The sequence below is a fragment of the Struthio camelus genome, chromosome 12 (assembly GCF_040807025.1).
Source record: "Struthio camelus isolate bStrCam1 chromosome 12, bStrCam1.hap1, whole genome shotgun sequence".
Classification (NCBI taxonomy): Eukaryota; Metazoa; Chordata; class Aves; order Struthioniformes; family Struthionidae; genus Struthio; species Struthio camelus.
This window is the reverse complement of record NC_090953.1, coordinates 1890020-1910290: the sequence shown is the minus strand read 5'-3', so window position 1 is coordinate 1910290 and position 20271 is coordinate 1890020. Positions and strand designations below refer to the sequence as shown.

General features: G+C 53.9%; 1 protein-coding gene across 1 annotated transcript; it reads left to right on the top strand.

Moving 5' to 3' along the window:
• The first annotated feature begins 4666 nt into the window (after positions 1 to 4666).
• PAQR5 (progestin and adipoQ receptor family member 5) lies at positions 4667 to 18688 on the top strand. The gene is made up of 8 exons (XM_068958641.1): positions 4667 to 5142; positions 5370 to 5605; positions 6539 to 6666; positions 7063 to 7268; positions 8962 to 9088; positions 15006 to 15102; positions 15850 to 15991; positions 16658 to 18688. The coding sequence occupies exons 2-8, from the start codon at positions 5555 to 5557 to the stop codon at positions 16903 to 16905; spliced, it is 999 nt and encodes a 332-aa protein (XP_068814742.1). The 5' UTR covers positions 4667 to 5142; positions 5370 to 5554; the 3' UTR covers positions 16906 to 18688.
• The last annotated feature ends 1583 nt before the right edge of the window (positions 18689 to 20271 follow it).

Here is a 20271-nt window from a genome sequence, read left to right as displayed (position 1 = left end):
CCCCAGCGATGGGATCTGCACCCCCCACGATGGGATCTGCAGGGTCTGCACCCTGCTGGTGGGATCTGCGGGATCTGCACCCCCTGTGTTGGGATCTGTGAGATCTGCACCCTGGTTATGGGATCTGCAGGATCTGCACCCTGCTGATGGGATCTGCACCCCAGGGATGGGATCTGCGAGATCTGCGCCCCAGTGACAGGACAGCTCCTGGTCTGCACCCTGGTGATGGGATGTGCGAGATCTGCACCCTAGTGACAGGATCTGCACCCCCCCATGACGGCATCTGTGGGATCTGCACCCCAGGGACGGGATCTGTGCCCCCAGGGGGTCAGGATCTGCGCCCCGGGTGAATTCCCACGGCATGAAGTCAGTGACTGTTTCCCAGGGCTCCCCCGGTACAAAGCTGGCCGCAGACGAGCGCGTGGCGGCCCGGTCGCGCCGGCGGCCCTCGCCCTCCCCTCGGCTGGCTTTGGGCTGATTTGCCAGCCAAGGGGGAAAACGTTGCACGAGCCTTCAGCGAGTCGCGGACGTCTGGTCACCGGCGGTGCTGGGTTGCAGACGGGCTGTTTACTTCGTTAATCCAGGGTTTATAAGTCGAGCCGGCGTCAGCCCGTTCCCGAGGGTGGGCAACGGTTCCCGCCGGCACGCGGCGGCCTCCGCGTCCCGCTGCGTCGCCTCGGCCGGGCCGAGCTCCGGCCTCGGGTCGGGAGAGCGCCCGGAGCGGCTGCCCGGCTTGGCAGCGCAGCGCCGGCTCCGGGTTTGCACCCCGCGAGCGCCTCCCCCGTGCACCGCGGCGCGGCGGCCCCCCGGCTGGGGGTGATGTTTTTTGGTCCTTATGCGATTTCTTTTCTTTTTTTTTTTTTTGGATCCCTGTGTGATTTCTGCTTTTTGCTTCAGAGCAAAGTTCGGCCGCTTAAAAGACGCGGCGACGGGCCGCCGAGTTAGGCCAGCTCTGCCCCGTGCCCGGCCGAGCAGCGGCCGCGAAGCCTCTGCAGCCGGAGCAGCAAGCCCGGCGGGGCGGCCGCGGGGCGAGGACGGGCCTCGCCGGTGCCCGCCCGTGCTGCGCGGCTCCGTTTTTGCCGCGTGACTCAGTATTGGTGCTTATCGGCTCGGCGCCCGGTGCTGCGCGGCTCGGCCGGGCCCGTAGCGCGGGTGCGGGCTGGCAGCGAGCAGGGCACCGGCGATATCGGGCTGCGCAAGGCGCGGAGCGAGGCTTGCCCGGCCCGGAGGAAACCGGGGCGCGGGGTTTTGCACGGCGCTCTTGCAGCCAGCGCGATGCCGCCGGGGCTCCGAGCGTCGACGCGTCGCGGCAGCGTTGGAAACCGCAGCCCGGGACGCGTCGCCACGTGCATCCCTGCGACGAAAACGGGGCCAAAACGGGAAATCCCGGCGGTGCCGCAGGCTCGCTGCGCCTCTGCCTGAGGTTTAAGGGTGGCAAAGCGGCAACGGGAGCCCTGGGAGTTTGTCATCCGAGGCAGGGCCGTGTTGCAGAGCTGGCAACGGAGGGTTAACCCGCTTCCCCGTGTAAATTTATGTCAAGATATTTTCCCTTGTGATTAAGGTCCGGGATACTGTTGCATATTCATGAGCCCTGATTTAAAATGACCATTATTTCTTCTCCCCGTGATTTGTGAATAATGCATTGTGCCCAGATACAGCGATTTTTTTTTAAGCACTTTGTAATACGAGAGCGATGACCTTGTCTCACCCTCCAGCGATTCGAGCTTCCTAACCTGGTGCTGCTCTCCAGCACCGTGAATCGCGGTGCCAGCGGCTGCCTGAGCTGCAGCCGAAGCAGAGGCTTTCTCAGGGGCGAAGGGGAGACGCGCTCGGCCGGGGGGGGGGGCGGCTCGGCCGAGGGGGGGGCGGCTCGGCCGGGGGAGGTGGCTCGGCCGGGGGGGCGGCTCGGCCGGGGGGGGCGGCTCGGCCGGGGGAGGTGGCTCGGCCGGGGGGGCGGCTCGGCCGGGTGCTGCTCGGCCGGGGGGGCGGCTCGGCCGGGGGAGGTGGCTCGGCCGGGGGGGGCGGCTCGGCCCGGGGGGGGCGGCTCGACCGGGGGGGCGGCTCGGCCGGGGGAGGTGGCTCGGCCGGGGGGGGCGGCTCGGCCCGGGGGGCGGCTCGGCCGGGGGGGGCGGCTCGACCGGGTGCTGCTCGACCGGGGGGGCGGCTCGGCCGGGGGAGGTGGCTCGGCCGGGGGGGGCGGCTCGGCCCGGGGGGGGCGGCTCGACCGGGGGGGCGGCTCGGCCGGGGGAGGTGGCTCGGCCGGGGGGGGCGGCTCGGCCCGGGGGGCGGCTCGGCCGCGGGGGGCGGCTCGGCCGGGTGCTGCTCGGCCGGGGGGGGGCGGCTCGGCCGGGGGGGGGGCGGCTCGGCCGGGGGGGGGCGGCTCGCTGGGGGCCGTTCCGGCGCCGCCGGCCCCGCGCCCGGCAAGGCGCCCTGCTCCGGGCGGGCTGCCTGCGTGCGCCCAGTCCTTCCTGCGCCTTTTTCCCGTTTCTGCCACAATTTCCTCTCCCCCCCGGCTTCCTCCTCGCAGGCGGCCGGCCGTTCCCGCCGTGGCTGGAAGGGCAGCGGCTTTCCTGCGGCTCGGGCCGGCTCTTGCCCGCGCCCCTCGGAAGGGGACCCCGCTGCCAGAGCCGGCGCCCGGGCGGTAGCGCCTCCCTCGCTCGCTGCCTGCCGGCTTTAACTCTGCCGTCTCCTTAGAGACCGTCAAGCAAGCCCGCGGCGTCTTCCGGCGCCCAGCGCCGGGGCCCGGCAGCCGGAGATGCGCGGAGCAGCCTGTGAGTTCGTATTTTTCCCTGCCCTCGTTCTGCGTCCTTAAACCCCGTGCAGAGCAGCATCTGCTGCCTTTTGGCCGCGGGTTTTTGTTTTTTTTTTTTTCCCGGTTTGGTTTGGTTCCCCCCCCCCCCGTGTCGCTAGACCGCGCCCCCAGCGTTAACTTGCTCCTGACCTCGGAAAGCAGCGGGCCGGGCTGCCCCGGCGCAGCCCTCGGCGCAGTCCTTCCGCCCTTCCCCAGCCGCAGCCCGGCGCCGCCGGCTTGTGGCAGACCTGCCCGGGCGGGCTGGCAGCGCCGCGGCCGCCTGCCCCCACGTGCGCCCTCTTTGCACGCGGGTCAGTGACGCCGGCGTGGGAGCCGAGCGCCGCCCGGCCCTGCGAGCCCACCCGCGGCAGCCCGCGCTCCCGCACGCTTCGCCCCGGAAAGCCGGACGGGGGGCAGGAGCTGCGGGCGGCCGGGACAGCCCTGGGGTACCGTCAGTAAGTCGGGTTGTTTTCTTGTTTTCCTGCGCTCGTTCCGTCCTAGCGTGTCGCGACGGCGATAACGCGACCTTTCCGGGGTAGCGTTTTGCAAGCGGCAGTAGGCAGGGCTGAACGGCGGCCGGATCGAAGGGCCGGGCCCGGCGAAGGGCTCCGGCACGTGCCTGAGACGCACGGATTTTGGAAAGCTTTAAGCATATAGGCACATCCTTAAAGCTGCCTGCTCGTATCGGAGCTCGAGCAAGTAGCAGCTGCTGTGATAAATAACAGCCACCCTCGTACGGCTTCCCGCCGTCCTGCCGGGAAAGGCTTCGGCGCGTCGGGCCCCGGGGATGATGGCTCGAAGGAGCCCGGTCACTAGTTTTGCAGTTTAACGAAGTCTCTCTCCTGCACCACCACAAGCAAGGCGTAAAGTTAATCATTAACAGGGAGGGGATTTTTTTTTTCTTCCACTGAAAGGCCGGGCTGCGCAGGGCCGTGCTCCGGCTCGGACCGCAGCGGCGCGGGGGACAGCGGCGCCCCGACGAGCCCCGTCCCCTGCGGGCTGCAGGGCCCGCGGCGGCGCCGTCGCTCCCTGGCGCTAATCCCAGCCTCCAAGTTAGCGCCAGGCGGGAAGGTCCTAGGCGCCAACTCGGCGGCCGAGGACAGGCGAGCGAGCTGCCGCGGCGGCGGGCGCCTCTGGGCTGCCGGCCGGGAGCGGGCCGGCGCCGCGGGAGGGTGTAGGGCGCGCGGGGCGAGCCTCGGGAGCCCGCTGTTTGGAAATCAGTCCTTGGCCAAGGTGACTCCTCTGTCTCGCGCGCGCCGGGCCGGCCGTGCACCGCGTGCCGCCGCCGGGAGCTGCGCGCCTGGTTCCCTCGCGCCAAGATAAGAGAAATTATTTTTATTCCGTCCTGTCATCGCGCTCGCTCGTGTTCACGCCAGGCGCGCTCGGCTGATAGGAAAGGGCCGACCCCGGGGCCTTTTTCCTGGAGGAGCCAAGCAAGCGACGCGAGACCCAGCTCTCCAACCTCCCGAAGGCTTGAGCGGGTCCCGAGCCTGGCGCGGAGGTAAAATGGGAAACAGCGAGGGGAGCGCAGCTGGTTGCAGGCCACTTGGAACTCGGAGGCAGCCTGCTCCTAGCAAACCAGCCACGGAAAAGCGTTCCTGCTTGCAGCGTAATCTTTAACTAAAGGCATTTCCAATTGTGCTTTATGTCAGGTTTATCGCTTTCCTGCCTCGTTAATTTTCTCCTCTAGGTTAACCGCCTCTGGCTACTTCCCTCTCGGCTGCGCGGGGAGGTGGGACAGGGCGCGGGAGGCGCCGGGTGGCAGCGGGTGACGGCGGGCGCAGGAGGGCGGGAGCGCCCGCGCTGCCGCCAGCTTCCTGCCCAGGAGCAACAACGCGCCGAAATCCCCATCCCAGGTTGTCGAAGCTGCGGCTGGGGGGTTTGCAGGGAGAGACGCGTGCCGTTGGGGCCGGTAGCTCGGGCTGTCTGTCAAAGGGGAGTTTTTGCTGCCGGGGGCGTTGTGCCAGGGCGGGCGCTGGGCACCGCTCCCGAGCTGCCGAGCAAATGCCGACAGGTCGCGCGGGAGGAGCCCCGAGCCCGGGGCAGGGTGTGAAGCTACGTGACGGCTGAGGCTCCTAAAATACCATCTGGCGCGCCGAGGCAGCTCGCAGCGGCTCTCCCTCGCGGCTCTGCGGGAGAGAGGTTTGCAAAGGGGGTGGCGGGTGCAAACGTGCCTGTCGGGCTGGGTTTTGCCCGGGTGCCCTGGTCCTCCAAACCCGCAGCGTACAGAAGTGGTGCCAGAAGGTCTCGGCAGCAACGACGACTGTGGCCTGGGGGGGAAAAAAAAAAAGCAAGCAGCAAGTTTTAACGTTTAGCTTTACTGGCGTGCGGATGATGGGGGGCTTGTTTTAGTGAGTTTATTTATATGAGAAATAACTGTGCGATCATTTATTTATAGCTGATCTTGCAAGGAGCAGCCCAGTCTTCTTCCTCGCTGCGCGGTTTCCTCCTGGGCGTGCGAGCTCAGCTGCCAGCTTCGCTGGAGCGGGGCCGGCAGCTTCCTCGCAGCCGCTTCGCTCCCGGCCCAGCTCCTGCGCGGCGCCTGTGCAAACTCACTTCTTTTGCCTTCGTTTTGCAGATACAAGAGAGGCGGCGCGGCGGCCCGAAGCCCGGCGGCCGGTAAGCGAGACGCCCGCGGCCGGGGAGCTGGCACCCGCGGGCCGCGCAGTGCAAATGCAGCCAGGCGGCGCGTGAACGGCGGCGGCGGCGCGAGGCAGCGGAGCTGCAAACCGCCCTGCCGAGCCGGAGCGCCCACCTTGCGCGATGCTGAGCCTCAAGCTGCCCCGGCTGCTCAGCAGCAAGCAAGTGCCCGAGGTGAGCGGGGACCTGCCGCGGCGCAGCCTGAGCGCGCGGGAAAAGCCTCGTAACGCGACTTCCACGCTTCCAGCAGGGAAGAGAGAGACTTTGAGAAACAGGATAACATATTTTGATGGTCCAGCTTTTCCTGTAATTTGCTCATGTTTAAAAAAAAAAGAAGTGAAAACACCCTGGACTTCATTGTTGTTTGATTTTTGGTCAAAATCAAGGTTAAAAAAAAAAAAGTTTTAATGCAACCGAGAAAAGTTTCTCGTTTAGCTGACCGCATGCCCCAAATGTGCCATGGCAGGAAGTGAGTAAGGCAAGTTCTGGTGCTCACCTTTGCCTGGAGGGAGGGAGAGAGAGAGATACGTATGTACCTATACGTGTGTATGTATGTATGTGTGTGTATATATATATATATATGTATATATACGCACTCACACATACATATATACACACACACACACAGGTATATATGTGTGTATATATGGTTTTTATTTGCTTAAGGTGGAAATTCGATGGCTTTTGGGTGGTGGCAGTGGGAGCAGCGCGCCTGGGTGGCCGCGGGTGCCCTTGCACCACCGCCCCTCCTGGGCAGCGCTCCCATGCCGCCGGGGGGGAGCAGAGAGGGAGGCTTGGGGCAGTGCTTGAAAACCACAGACAATGTCCCGCTGGGAGCCAAAAAAGAAAAAAAAATCTTTTCTGGGGAAAAGCCTCTTTTTAAGGACTCCTTAAAATATTGGTAGGGGGTTTGGCAGGGTGGAGGGGGGCAATCATGGAGTGCCCTCCTTTCTGTGGGGCGCTCTGAATTGCTTATCCTCCTTCTCCAGGAAGATTTGCAGCCGGTGCTTTCCGCAGGACTCAGCGGCTGGCGCGCTGCACGCCGTCCCGGGCACAGCGCGAGGACCGGAGCTCGCAGTCCAGCTCTTTCCGCCGCTGTCTTTGCAGGGGTACCAGGAGCAGGGAATCCTGTCTGGGTATCGCCACCCGAGGAGCTCTGCAACAGACTGTCTGCTCAGCGTCTTCCAAATGACGAACGAAACCCTCAATATCTGGACGCATTTTGTGCCTGCCTGGTACCTAACCTGTTCTGCCTTTTTAATCTAATGCCGTGCTTTGAAGCGTTGGCAGATCTGCAGGGGTAGGTGGCAGGGTCCTTGCAGCGGGTCTCTCCAAAGGCAGGAGGGGCGACAGGCTTGGGAGAAGGGTTTGGCTTCTGGAGTCAGTCTGGGAGGACCAAAGGGAAAGAGGTAGGAGCAAAAGAGAAGTGAGAATTTGCACAGCACCAGCTGAAGCATTAGCTCTTCAGCCAATTCCCATTAACGAGGCTGAAATCCAGCCCTCACCGTTTGCAGCCATCCAAAAAGAAAGTAGCTCTAAAACGATCGGTGGCTCTCCGCGCGCAGCCGGCTGCCGGCGGCGAGGCCAGCGAGGAGCCCGGCGGGGGCTTCGCGAGCGCCTTTGCCTTGCAGGTACTTCTTGTGGCACCTGCTGGGCTCGCTGCCCTCGCGGGACGTGCGGGCGGGCGCCCGCGCCTGGCCCTTCCTCGCCTACCTGCTCTCCTGCTGCCTCTACCCCTTGGCCTCCAGCTGCGCGCACACCTTCAGCACCATGTCCAGCCGGGCCCGGCACATCTGCTATTTCTTCGACTACGCCGCTCTCAGCACGTACAGCTTAGGTAAGGACGCGCGGCCGCCGCTGCGGTGGAGCACGCAACGAGCCCGGGCGGACGCCGGCGGGGTGCAAGCGGCCGAGGCGAGCTGTTCGCCACGGGTGGGCCCCAAGTTGGGAGCTCGCGACGCGCGCCTGAGCCCTGCCCCTCTTGATTCGTTTTGGCCTGCCGGCAAATATTGCTTAATTGTATCTCATTTCCCTTCCTCAGCTGCGGCTAATGGCTGAAATACTTGGGGATCGCTGTGTATTTCATGTAACGGTGACGATTAATAATGAATGCGCTGTGCTCGCACGGATCCTGCTACCGGCAGAGCTGCCTGAGCCCGGCAGAGCCCTGATGCGTCAGTAGCGCTTTTCGCGGGCGGCACCGAAGCGTTGGGAAACGCAGGCGACGGGGCTGAAGGGAGCCGGGCGCGGGGAGACGGCTCCGACTGCGGGCCGAGCCGAGGTGGCGGACGCTAGCGCCCGGCTTCGGCTCCTCCGGGCCGCTGCAGCCCCGGCAGTGCCGCCCGCCGGGGAGCGGCCTGGCCGCTGCTGGGAGCAGCCAGCCACGATGCTTTTCCTCGCCTGCTGCGTTTCGCTCGCATCCCCGTGAAGGTTATAGGAGGCCTTCGTGACTCACTCGCAGATCAGATAGATCCTGCTGAGGGGTTACTGCCTCGCGGTTTGTTTATCGTGCTTGGGAAGGAGCGAGCTCAGCAGGACGTGTCGTCTCCTGCTGAGGGCAACTGCAATGACACGGCTAAGTCCAGCACTTAATAGTCCAGATCATGAATATAATGCAATAATCAGAATCTGAATAAAGCGAAATGCTTTGGTAATCACCGAGCATGGATGGGTGTGAAGCATCTCTGACACCGCTCAGAATTATTATTATTATTACAATAACGATTTTGGGCTGGGCCCTCCCGTGTGTGCTTTGTCCCCGGCAATGCCAGGGTAGAGCCGTGGGCTGGGCTCTTTCTTTGTAGTAGACAGAACAAGGAAAAATAAAATAACATATTAAAGAAAAATGAAATGCAGTGAAGTTGGTGTCACCTCGCTGGGGTAAAAACCAGCGTAAGCAAGATCAGACTCGGTCTTAGCACAGCATAGCATGCCTCCGATTCCTGGCGGCAGTGTACTCGCAAGAGAGCGTTGTCAGGGTGGTCGGCCAGTGCAGAGAGAAAGGTGCTACCTTCCCTAGCTACTCAGCCAGCTCTTCTCGTTGAGTTTATAGCTCCCTTTTGTGACAGAGACCAATTCCAGGCTCTAATTAGAAGTGTTCTCCTGTGCCTCCAAAATGACTGGCTGAAGTGACTTCCGGGTTTGACCTGTTCCCCACAGTCCTCATCAGGACGGTGGATCTGTACCTGGGGGTCCGAAGTGCCGTAGGGCAATCAAGCTGGACTGTCCATAAACCCGTCCCTGCCGGCAGCCCTGGCGTTCCAGTGAGCTCGGTCACTTCTGTCGGCATCGGTGGCTTCATTCTCGCCTGTCCCAGACTCCTCGTAGTCCCCGGCAAGTGGCCTTAACTCGGAGCTGCTCGCCGTCCCAGAAACACAGCCTGCAGATATGTTTAGGATCTATCTGGAAGGACATACCCATAAAAAGCTGATTCATCCTGTCTGAGACCATGAAGTCCATAGATGCATCTGTGAGGTTGCTGAGGATACGAATAGCGTTTGTGACTAATCGGGGTCTTTCTTTACTTCCAGGTTCTGCACTGGCATATTCAGCCTATATTTTCCCAAAAGAATGGGTGAACAGCACTTTCCACTATTACTATGTTCCCATCGCTGTGTTTAACACTGTTGTTAGCACCAGCCTCTCCTGCTATTCCAGGTATAGTTACCTTTTGCTTTATCTGCTCTGATTGCTAAAGCATAATCATTAATTAGTATTATTAATAAAGTTTCATAATTGCAGACTGTGTTGCAATGGTTTGTGCCTTATGGTCAGGAAGGGGAGGAAGAGGATGTTTTAACTTGAGAAATATGTTGCAAGCTGATCCTAGCATAGACTGCAAACAAAGCTGCAAAGCAGTTGGAGAAGTTTTAATTTTTGAAAATTCAGAAGGTAGTTTTGTATTGTATGTCTAGCTGGAAGACAACCGCCTGTTTTGCCTGTAGTCTTTCTAATAGTCTGTAAAGGTTGCAGCCTCCTATGCCACAAACATTTAAGCATGTGCTCAATTTTAACTGTCGAAAGTACTTCTCAGCCTAAGTTTGGTGTGCGTGTGTGTTACAGATTTGCAGAGGAGGAACCCTAATATTCTCACAGTTGACTGCATTATTTTTAAAGCATAAATAGCATTATGCATATGGTATTGTGTTCTGGAATAGAATTAGACAATTTGTTTTGAAAAACTCTTTTAAAAATGTCTAAAGTACTTAGCTGATTTCTAGCTATACATTCTCTGCCAGATCTCTAGCAGGATGGGTTTTTTTTTAAATTTAATTCATGGTAGATACTTTCTTCAAGGCTGTCTTTCTATCTGCCGTTACAATATCATGCAGTTTGCTTTACAAGAAACACAATTTCTGTTTTCTCAAGGTGGGTGACTAGTTCGGCGTTATTCGTTCCTTCTCTTTTGTGGTGTTAACCCGGCACGGTGCTGCAGTTGTGCTGGCTGGCGTGGGTCGCCGTCACGGCGCCCTGTAACCCCGCAGCGCCGCCCTGGGGGCTTTTCTGCCTCTGCTGCCCCGGCACCGAGCGCGCCTCTGCCCCGGGGCCGTCACCTGCGCCCTAAATGCATTTTGACTGCTGCCACCTCAACAGCGAGAAACGAGTTCAGCAACAAGAGCACGAAACAATAAAGACACCCGGCCGGTTTCGCTGCAGGAGACCGGCTGCTCAGGGCGAGGTGCAGCTGAGCATCAGTGTTTTGCCGAGAGGGAGGGTACAGAGCTCTTGATATTTCTGATGGATCCTGAAATTTTGGCTTATTCTAGTATCTATTGAAAATGAAGGGATTTACTTGTCTTTTGGACTAAGGGTTACTCACCAGAGTAAGTCCCTTGGACCTATATTTAGTCTACGGTACTGCAGAATCGAGGATCACTCCTAGACCGTCTGTGGATGATGCCAGTAGAGACTTGGTATTTCTTCCTTACGCTCCTCATTTCTTTTTCCTTCTTTTTGTCTCTTTTTCCCTCTTATTTTTGTCTTCTGCGTCTCTCTGTTGTTTTGCTAGTTGGGCTTAGCAAGCGAAGCTCACTCACCATGTGCTAACCCTAGTACTTACCTCTTGAAGATAACACTTAGGACATTTCAGCGGCTTGTGGTCTGTTCAAGATTGTTTGGGAATTTTCTAAATTCTTGATCTGCAAATTTAAATGTCAGCATCTCACCACTACTAAACTGTAAGTACAGTTACGTGAAAAATATGCTCCTATTACTATATGACAGAATAACAATTGCTGTTGTCCAGTAATTCTCACTGTAAATTGCATAAGTAGTAAATCCACCAAGCATCACCTTAAAAAAAATCAATGGAAGGTTCCTGGGTCAGCAGAAGTACCCGACACTGGGCCCTGCTGTGCTCCAGCTCCGCGCCAGGGTGGTTCGATCGGCCCCGGCTGACGCCCCAGTGCAAGCGGCGCGAGACCCCCTTGACTGGTGACTGCAGCCAGGGCTTGCCAGATGCTTTTTTTTTTGGGGGGGGGGGAGGGGGAAGGGACTCGGTTGGGCATCCCCAACCTGCCTTTCGGGATTGCAGTCTCCCGCGCTTGGCCATCAGCTCCCCGGGGGGGGGGGGCCCGTGGACGCCCTTGCTCCACGCTGGCGAGGCGGGGTGGCCGGATCCGTGCAGCTCCAGTGGCGTGGAGCTGGCTTCCCTCGCCGCGCACCGGGACAACTTGGGCTCTTCTGCGCCAGCAACGCCGCCGCATGCGACCCTTCTTCCTTCATGCTCTCCCTTTCGCCTGTCTCTCTCCTTTCTCTCTTTCCTCGCAGGTTGCAGCTCGCGGGGCTGCGGAGGAAGAGCGGTGTCGCTGGCCCGGGGCACCGCGCCGCGCTGCGAGGAGGGCCGGGGCGCGTGGTTCCCCAGCCGCAGGCTGGCGCCTGCCTCGCGGCCCCGCCGCTCGCCCGGTTGCCGTAAGTGGCTCGCGCAGCGCAGTGCCCCGTGGTGTGCCCCGGCATCGCCCCGTTGCTTTCGCAGGATGTGGCTCAGCCGTTGCACCCGCCTGGCTGTCCTCCCTGCGCCAGGCGCCCCGTCGCGCCGGGCGAGACCAGCCCGCAGGCTGCAAGAGGCAGATCTGCAAGTGGATTGTGCAGTGGGTGGTGGCGTCCCTACGCCGGGTGGCCTCTCGGGGAGCCCGTCCCGGCACGCCGCCTCTTCTCCGCCTTAGACATAGCAGCTCAGCAAAGCGGTCCCAGCGGCCCCTTTCCACTGCACCCTCCACGGGGCTTGCGAGGTGAGCCGGGAGAGGGACAGACGGATGGACGGACGGCACCTTCGCCAGCAACAGGGGAACTTGCGAGGGCAGAAGCAAGCCCTACGCCTGGCTGTTTCGGACTGGTGCATGCTCCAACTGTTAGTGCTAGGCGAGGGGAAGGCTCAGGGACCCTTCTGAGATCACTTATTGTGGCTAAATTCAACAGCAAAGGTAGCGTGGGCCACCCCGGCCGTTTTGCATATGCCACGTGGCGGTCGATGGGATTGCAAATTAATGTGGTTGAAGACACAGCTGCTTGATGAAGGCGGAGGCTTTCAGCAGGGCGTCTGAGGAACATGTGAAGGCATTTGCTAAGCCTACTGCACCAAATTTTTCAGCTTCTCAGGAAAATTTTCCAATCCTGTGCAGCTCGTTGATTAGTCCATTGTAATTCTTAGTCCATTCTTTTTTCTTTTTTTTGTCTTTTACATCCTTTGCCCTAGGAACACTGAATTGCCAGACCAGGAAGCGTATGCAGATAGATTTAAATAAGCACGCTTATCTTTTCTGTGGTGCTAGATAAGCCCTGTAGCGTTGTCGCAGAGTACATTTGACCACGTTCCCCACCCATGGGATGAGCAGTCGAACAAAGGCGCTCTTTCATGTTTGAGAATTTGGCATCTCCCTGCGGACTTCTACATGAAAGTAGAAAAAACTGTATGAGCTTTTCACAATGAGGACAGAGTACGCTTGAACTCTGTTATATCTCATGCAGTCCCCTGTGAATAGGGTACTGTCCCAGGGGTTGCTGTGTGCCTGGCCATATGCCCAGACTGCAATGTTGTGGCAAAGTTTTGGGAACAGAAGTATGCAGGTTAGATCTGTACATAGCCAAAAGAGTGGGAAGATGCACAGCAAGGGGTAGCAAGACACCACAGAGCAATACCTGGGCAACTTGCGTTCAGAAGTGGAGTGAAGCACCCTGCAGATGACTCCACAGTAGGAACATACAGTAGCAATATCAGATTTCTACAGTGGGAATACTGTAGAAAGATAGGAGAAAATACAGTAGGAGGCATCTTGACCATCACCATGGTGTTTCACACCAAGGTCTCCTGAAGGCCATGATAGACAGGGCCAAACGGAGCAGGAGTGAGGTGAAGCTCCTTATGCAGTTGTAGCTCTCGAGTATAACTTCTCTTTGCTGTGTTTTCAACATGTATTTGGGGTTATCTCAATAGAGCTCTTCTGCTTTGCAAGCAGATCGGTTGTAATTCTGTTCGAGTTAAGTTAATCTCCTTGTTCCCTCATTGGGCTGAAATGCTATAAAGCTCAGTCTTGTTCTGCCTTATTCAGAAATGTCAGAGGGAGAGGTTTTCTGTTTGCTTTCTGGTGCACCCTGACTCTGGCATCCCGCATGGCGAGTTTGGGTGTGGGAGGCCTCCCGGCTGGACTGACTGCCCAGACGGGCGTTGTGCTCCTTGGTGGCACGCAGGGAGAGGCATCTGGCTCCTCTGCGGCAGCTTGGTTGGCCACGTGGGTCCTGCCGTGGTGGGTCGTGGTGGGCTGCGCTGCCCGAGCTCACTTGCGGCTGCACACAGCGGGTGATACAGTGCCTCTTTGTGGCTCTATCTGGTTTTTGGTGTCAAGATTTCGTCTGAGTCATGTTCCTGTTGTGTCAAAGCAGCCTGGGGACTCTGCACGCAGCTTATGACCTAGCTGCTATTCCTGCAGTTTTTATACTGTGTTTTGGGGGAATCTGTGTGTTCAGTTATTTTGTGATCTGAGCTATGAAATAAGTCCTACAGTGTAGGACATACTCAACAGTGTGCATTCCCCCCTGCAAGGAAATTAGAATATTGTTCTCCATCCAGACATACCCTTTCCTCCTCATAGATGGTATCATTATAACCAATAAGCTTGTTGTTGTTATAGTCATGATGTCACAAAAAGGTAACTTGTTAAATTAATTTATTTTTTGGTTTTAGTATCTGTCTCCATGCACTCTCTACAATGACAATTGCAAAGTCTTGGCAGGATGTAAAAAAGAAGTATGTGGAGACATTTCATGCATTTTGGCTGCAATACAGCTTAATCAACAAACATTGGCAATTGCAGCCTGCATGCTGTATTTCCTACAAAGCCGCCTAAACTAATGCAGATGTATTCTCCTTGGGATTGCTGTGCTCAGAAAGCTTGAATTCAAAACTATGAGAGTAAAAACTCAGTTAAAAAGAACTGCAGGGGCAGCAGCTGTTTAAAGACAAGCTCTGCTCCCAGCTGCTGATGAGTAATCGTTAATGAGCACTGATAAAAGAACCAAAATCAGCAGTGCTAAGATGGAGTAAAAAAGACTCCACATTTTCAAAGCTGCTTCCAGTGTCTGTGAGAGCCTGGTGCATACTAAACCATGTCTAGAAAGTGTACCTGTTGGAGACAGAACTTGGCTGATTTTCTTCTGGTCTGTGATTTTTTTTTTTAGTAAGGATAAGAGCGTCATGAACTGGGCTGTAAATTAGGTGTGATTCAGTAATCATGGAAATAGCTAGAGGTCACCTGATGTGCTGGTGCATCCACCCTGAGATAGGGAAGATGGCTGGAGGGAAATGTCAGGCTCAGCTACCCGCAGAGCTGGCAGCGCAGACGCGGCTGCTGGGTCAGTTTGTGGGTGCGCATAGTCATGTCTGTGATGCAGCATCATCTCGGGCACCGGCCGGCGGTGTGCAGTGAGAAAGGGCACCCTTGGGGGACAGAGACATCTTGCAGAGCCAGCCAACAGCAGCAAATGGAGGGGAAGGCCCAGGGGTTATGGGGGGGGGGGGGGGGCGGACCTTGATTAAAAAGCAGTCAACAAGCTGGAAAGCAAAGGGGAGCAGGAGAAGGATGTGAGGTGAGGCAGAGGAAAGAGGAGAAGGGCTGGAGAGAGCAAAAAGCAGCACACTGTCATATTAAATTAGGGTATTTTCAGCAGAGCTGGCAGTCAGATTTGCTTTGGCTGAGCCCTGGCTGACTCCTCATTGCAGCTCTTGTCCTCAAACCTGCACAGCTGGTGGAGAAGAGGCTTTGCCCGGACTCAGTGTGAAGCTCTTCTGCACGTAATACAGAAAGGGGGGCTCCTCTCATCCTTCCCCTCCACCTCCATATTCAGCCAGGAAAGGATCAGCCACCTGAACTGGGGGTGGTTGCAGCTTTAATATTGTCAGCACACAAAAACTGCACTGTATGGGCTGAAATTCACAGACCTCTCTGGGAAAAAGTGTGCCCAGTCTATGTGTTGCAAGGCACAGTTCCCAGGAAACTAATGCAAAACAGAATCCAGCACTTGTGTTAGCCTCATCTGCCATGCCTCTGTAATGGGAAATGCTTTCTTTGTTTTGATTCAGGTTTCTGGAGGTGGAGCGGCCTCGGTTCAGCAAAGCTTCCCGCACTCTGGCCTTTGTGTACCCATACCTATTTGACAGCATTCCTCTCTTCTACAGGGTATGCCTTGAAAAGTCAAAATTCTCAGCACCAAGATATTTACTTGCTGTGGGGTCAGAAATATCAGCTGCTTAATCTCAGTCTGAAAATACTTTGGAAAATATATCAACTTTTTTTTTTTTTAATAGAAAACTAACACCAGCAGGAAAAGAGATTTGGTTATTTTTTCCTGTACCCATTGATACATGAATTGTTCTCACTTCAAAGCAGGGCATTCAAACTTCTCCTGTGCTGGAAATTTGCTGTCTTTGAAAGCTGTGCTTAGTTTCTAAACATGAGCTGGGTGGGAATTTTCCTGCAGTGAGATCTAAGGACAGGAGGTGGGGGCCTGGAATTCACATGAAACAGAGGCAAGAGCTCTTGCTCTTGTATTGAGTCACAGGTCCTGCAAGCAGAGCTCTAGCTCCCAACAGCCGCTGTCAGCCTACCACATGCCCTGTTCCTAGATGAGGAGCAGTCAGAGGCTACTGAGGCTTGAGAGGCTGCAAATTGGTGCTGCCTCCTTTAGGAAACTGGCGGCTGGAAAGCCCCGGCACACACACACACACCGTGGAGAGGAGGGCCTGCCAAGCCCCATCCTCGCCCTGGAGCCACACGAGGCTGGCGCAGGCCATGGAGGGCTGGGATGGGGATTCCCCAGCGGCCCTAATGTGGCCCTTGGGACACAGGGGCTGAAGGGTGTCTTTAGTTGTTCCCTCTCTTTCTGTTGCACGGTAGCGTCATGTGGCCTTTTCTTTACTTTTGCAGTTCTACCTGTGCGCGGTGGAGAGCTGCACGGAGGCCGTGATCACGGTGCACTACAGACACACAGTGCTTGCCTTCCTCACGTGCTTCATCTTTGCTAGCCACCTGCCAGAGAGACTTGCACCAGGACACTTTGACTACATTGGTAAGTGCCAAAAGGGTGAGTCTGGGCTGTTTTTGCATTATTTTCAGGAGGGAAGAGCACTAATGCATGAGTGACTCTCAAAGGTTATAATATAGTCCCTCTTGCAAATTCTAGGTGCAGTTATACATACAAGATACAGTAATCTTGCCTAACCAAAGCGGAAACAGATCCTGAAGCCTGTTGTGCCAAAAATGTTTCTTAAGGGGTTTTGCAACCAAAAAGCTCTCATTTCTCATGCAAAGGACATCACCTGTAGCACAGTGATGCTTCAGAGTGCCATGTCAGGGCATTGCAAGAGCAGTCTCCAAGGAGAGACTGGATCAGAGTCCTCCTCCTGACAACATCGAGGGTTTTCCTTGGTCTCCCATTGAAGCCGTGTGTAAGCTCAGTGCTACTTCACGTGTCATGTGCCAGGATTGCAGCACAGAGCTGCATGTCTCTCCTGTCGAGTGTAGCTGGCTGGAGTTCAATGCGTTTTGGAAAGGAAAATCTCCGTAATCTCGTGGCACGACAATAAAAGCTATAGAAATAAGTAAAAGAGATTTTTTTTTAATATGTGGTGTAAGGAGGCAACGGGTTCTATGCAGAAGGTTTGCTGAACTCTCCTGGTTGTGTTTTCACGAAACCCAAGGCATTTCAAGCAGAATGCTTTTGACTTTATTTTAGGGCACAGCCACCAGGTTTTCCACGTATGTGGGATCATTGGCACGCACTTCCAGATGGAAGCCATCAGGATGGATATGACCGAGCGCCACGACTGGCTCCTGGCCACTTCGATGCTTCCCTCGGCCCTTCAGACTCTCGGTTCAATGGGCCTCTGCATAGCCATTTCCCTAACTGTCATTGGGCTCTGCTCAATGTCTCTTAGCTTCATGCCTGAGCCTTTGCAGAGAGAAAAATTGCATGGGCGTTAGGCTTCACTTCTAGATACTATTTATATGGCTCCGTGGGAGAGAAACTAAACAATGTGTGTATGGTATGAATGGAGATGGATTTATTCACATACACTCTTTGAGAAAATATTTAAAATTTCTCAAGAGTGAAACATTTTATATTGCACTGTTCTTTATATAGCTTTAAAGCTGGAAACAGATTATGAAATGTTTTTAATCAATTTGATAGTTCCCCACAAAAAATGTTTATAATAATCTTAAATTTTTCTGCAAAAGGGGGAGGTAAACACTAATATTTTCTAAAGCAATAGGCATTCATCAGTTCTGCCTTATGGAGGAACTGGGGAGACAAGTGAAAGTGGATAATGCTGGTCATCTGATGACATGAATGTCCTTGTTATCAATTTAAACTGGAAGCAAAAGCTCAGCTATATGGAAATCAGTGTGAATTGTGTTACTGACTTCAGTGCAGACGGGGCTGGAGAGTCCCAAGGGCTGAGCCTAGCGTTCTGAGCTGTTGCAATGCTTTTCCAGGTTTCCAGATTTTGCTTTCATTGAGGGCATGAGCCCAAGCTTGTTAAGGCAAGGGCATGTTTCTGTGGAGTGGAGCAATTTTAGATCCGTTCCTTACATCCCTTGACATCAGTGAGCTGGATCATTAGCCAGGATGTAATAGTGCGACACTGTTCAGGCCAGTGGATCTGGCTCCTTCGCAAAAGAGTATGAGAAAGAGCTCTCCTAGGGGCTCCCTCACTAATGTTTTAACTTGAATGGCAGTGTCATCTACGAGATTAAAAACTCAAATATCTGTCTTCCACAGCCTTACTTTAAACTGAAGTGCCTAACAGATGTGTGATTGAGAGACTAGAGCTTGCCTATGTCCCACATTTTATTGATTTTTTTTTTTTTGTGTGTAGCCTCGGCTTTGAGCATGCCCGTGATGAGATTGTCACATTGGATTTATCTAATAATGTGTAGTAGGTACATGAACATGTAATGCTAAAATTACTGCTGTGGAATGTTATCAAGCTTCTTGATAATCATACGGGTGTATAATTTGTTTTCTGTCTAATTACCTCTATTAAGGTATGATAGATGCACTTTTGAGTGACAATACAACAGCTCTTTAAAAATATTATAGGACAAACAAGTCTTTTGGAAACAAGCTTTCTTTTGAAAGCTGACCAAGATTTATATTAATAAGCACTGGAACATAATTGTTTATTCAACAGTTTTATTTAATTAAAAGGGAAAGCTAATATAACTATGGCACTGATATATGCTAACCTGATTTGGATGGTTCATAAAAATACTGTCTGTGAAAATAACTGCTTCAAAGATAATTGCTAATAATTGCAAAACTTATTTTCCTTGTGTACATGTGTAACTGGAAAGGAATCTGGCTTTGTGTGCATGAAGTGATTTAAGATTCTCTAAAATTTACACTAATTATTATATTTTTTTCTTGATATTTTAGCTTTTGAATATGGGAAGTCCTCTTGTCCTCCTTATATGCAACATCTATTAAATATGTTGCGATATTTGTAGGAAAACTACACTAAAAATTATAGCACTATTTTATACACTGTTACAATCCTTACACATCCTGTCTAATAGATACTTTACACATTAAAGTGAATGTTGTTTGATCTTGAAGCAGCATAGGTAAGCCAGATTTTTTCTTCAGTTGGAGCTATGCCTTCCAAAAGCTATTTTATTTCTTTGTATGTCATAAAATTTAGTACATAAAACCTCTGTGTCAAATTGTTACATATAAATAATATAAGATACTTATTTGTTTGAACATGTTGTTTCATTGTGTCTGTGCATTTTCCTCTGTAATCCAGGAAGGCCCAGTTTAACAGGGCCCTGATGCAGTCTATAGCCTGGTCACCTCATCCCAATCCAAAGCAAATTACAAACAAAACTATTAACTTTACGACCAAATCTAGGAGGGCATCATTATTCTGTTCTTCAGCCAGTGGGATTTTCCTGCACTGGTGAACTAAGCAGGTCTTGCAGGAATGAGAGAAGGGTCAAACTTGCTACATGTGCAATGGACAAGGTATGGCTCTCCCAGGGTAAAGCCTTGCACTAAATTTTGGCTGGAATCCCTGTTTGGGTCTCGCTACTGCCCGTTCTTGACCTGGAGCCTCTTTGCTATGTAACGCAACGTGATCTCTTGAATTTAGCCTTAATTTATCTTGAACTCCAGTCTTCTATACCGACCACTATAATTCCATAGTACTCTAAACAGGCTGCATCATACTCATAGGCCACTGATCTAACTTTTATATCTTAGGCAAAAATTACTGGAAATTGTGACTTTCCTATTTGGTAGGGCAGTTGGCTGATTCTTAGGTCTTATCATGACACAAAAGCTCCTTTAGATTAAGGTAAGTCATGAATCTGAGTATTTTTGAATAACTCTTAATCCAAAAGATGTATGTCTCTTTCCAAAACAGTATGATGTACAAAAATTGATTAAAATAATTTGCAATTAAGGTATAAGCGTGTTTACAGAGGGAATTAGGAACATCTTCTGGAACACCTCTCCATGTGAAGAAGCCTGTAGTGTTGGTGAGGATGGAGGCATGGATGCGGACTTGCTGCCTGAGAATCAGCTCACAGGTGACTGAGATGACCGTATGTGGTAGGGACAGCATGGAAGACTTATTTCTTCCCTAGTGACTGAGGTTATGTTTCTCCCTTTACTTGCTGAGGTTTATGATCTGTGCAGCTGATTAGAATCTTGGCTCCTGCCGTTAAGATCAGGTAACTAGTGCAGAGCTATTTTGGCCTTTTTTCCATCTACAGAGATAGGAGCTTGTGCCCAACTGAAAATACATACTCAGTTACAGACCCTCTAACTGTCTTGCATGTCCTTATCACCTTGACATTTGACATTGCAGTAAGGCTGTATCTTCAATCTACTGGAAATGGCAGCAAGTGCATGAATTGTTAGCTTGCTAAGTAACTTTTCTTTCCGCGATCATATTAAATTGTGCTCTCATCTGTGTTTCATGTATTATTTTCCAGACAGATGTCAATATGCTGGTTTTAACTTACCAAGTCCTAAACAGTCTAGAATCTACAAGAAGCTGTTCCACAAGACATTGCAACAGCAGCCAGCAGGAGCATGAGCTAAGTTTTTGTCACGAGTGGGAAGTGCAGCCTCAGGTGCCTTTCTTTGTTAGTTCCCAGGGCTTTTGCAAGTCAGTTTCCTTCGGAGGGTGACAAGCCCATCTTATCTGGTTTTAGGGTACTGTACAAGATGCATCTTGGCTTATGAGGTACAGTGTGACGGTAGAAATGCACGTAGGGCTCTGGTTCCACTTTGGTGTGGCTTTAATTTTGCCTGTATTGTTGATGGGTATTATGAGCAGG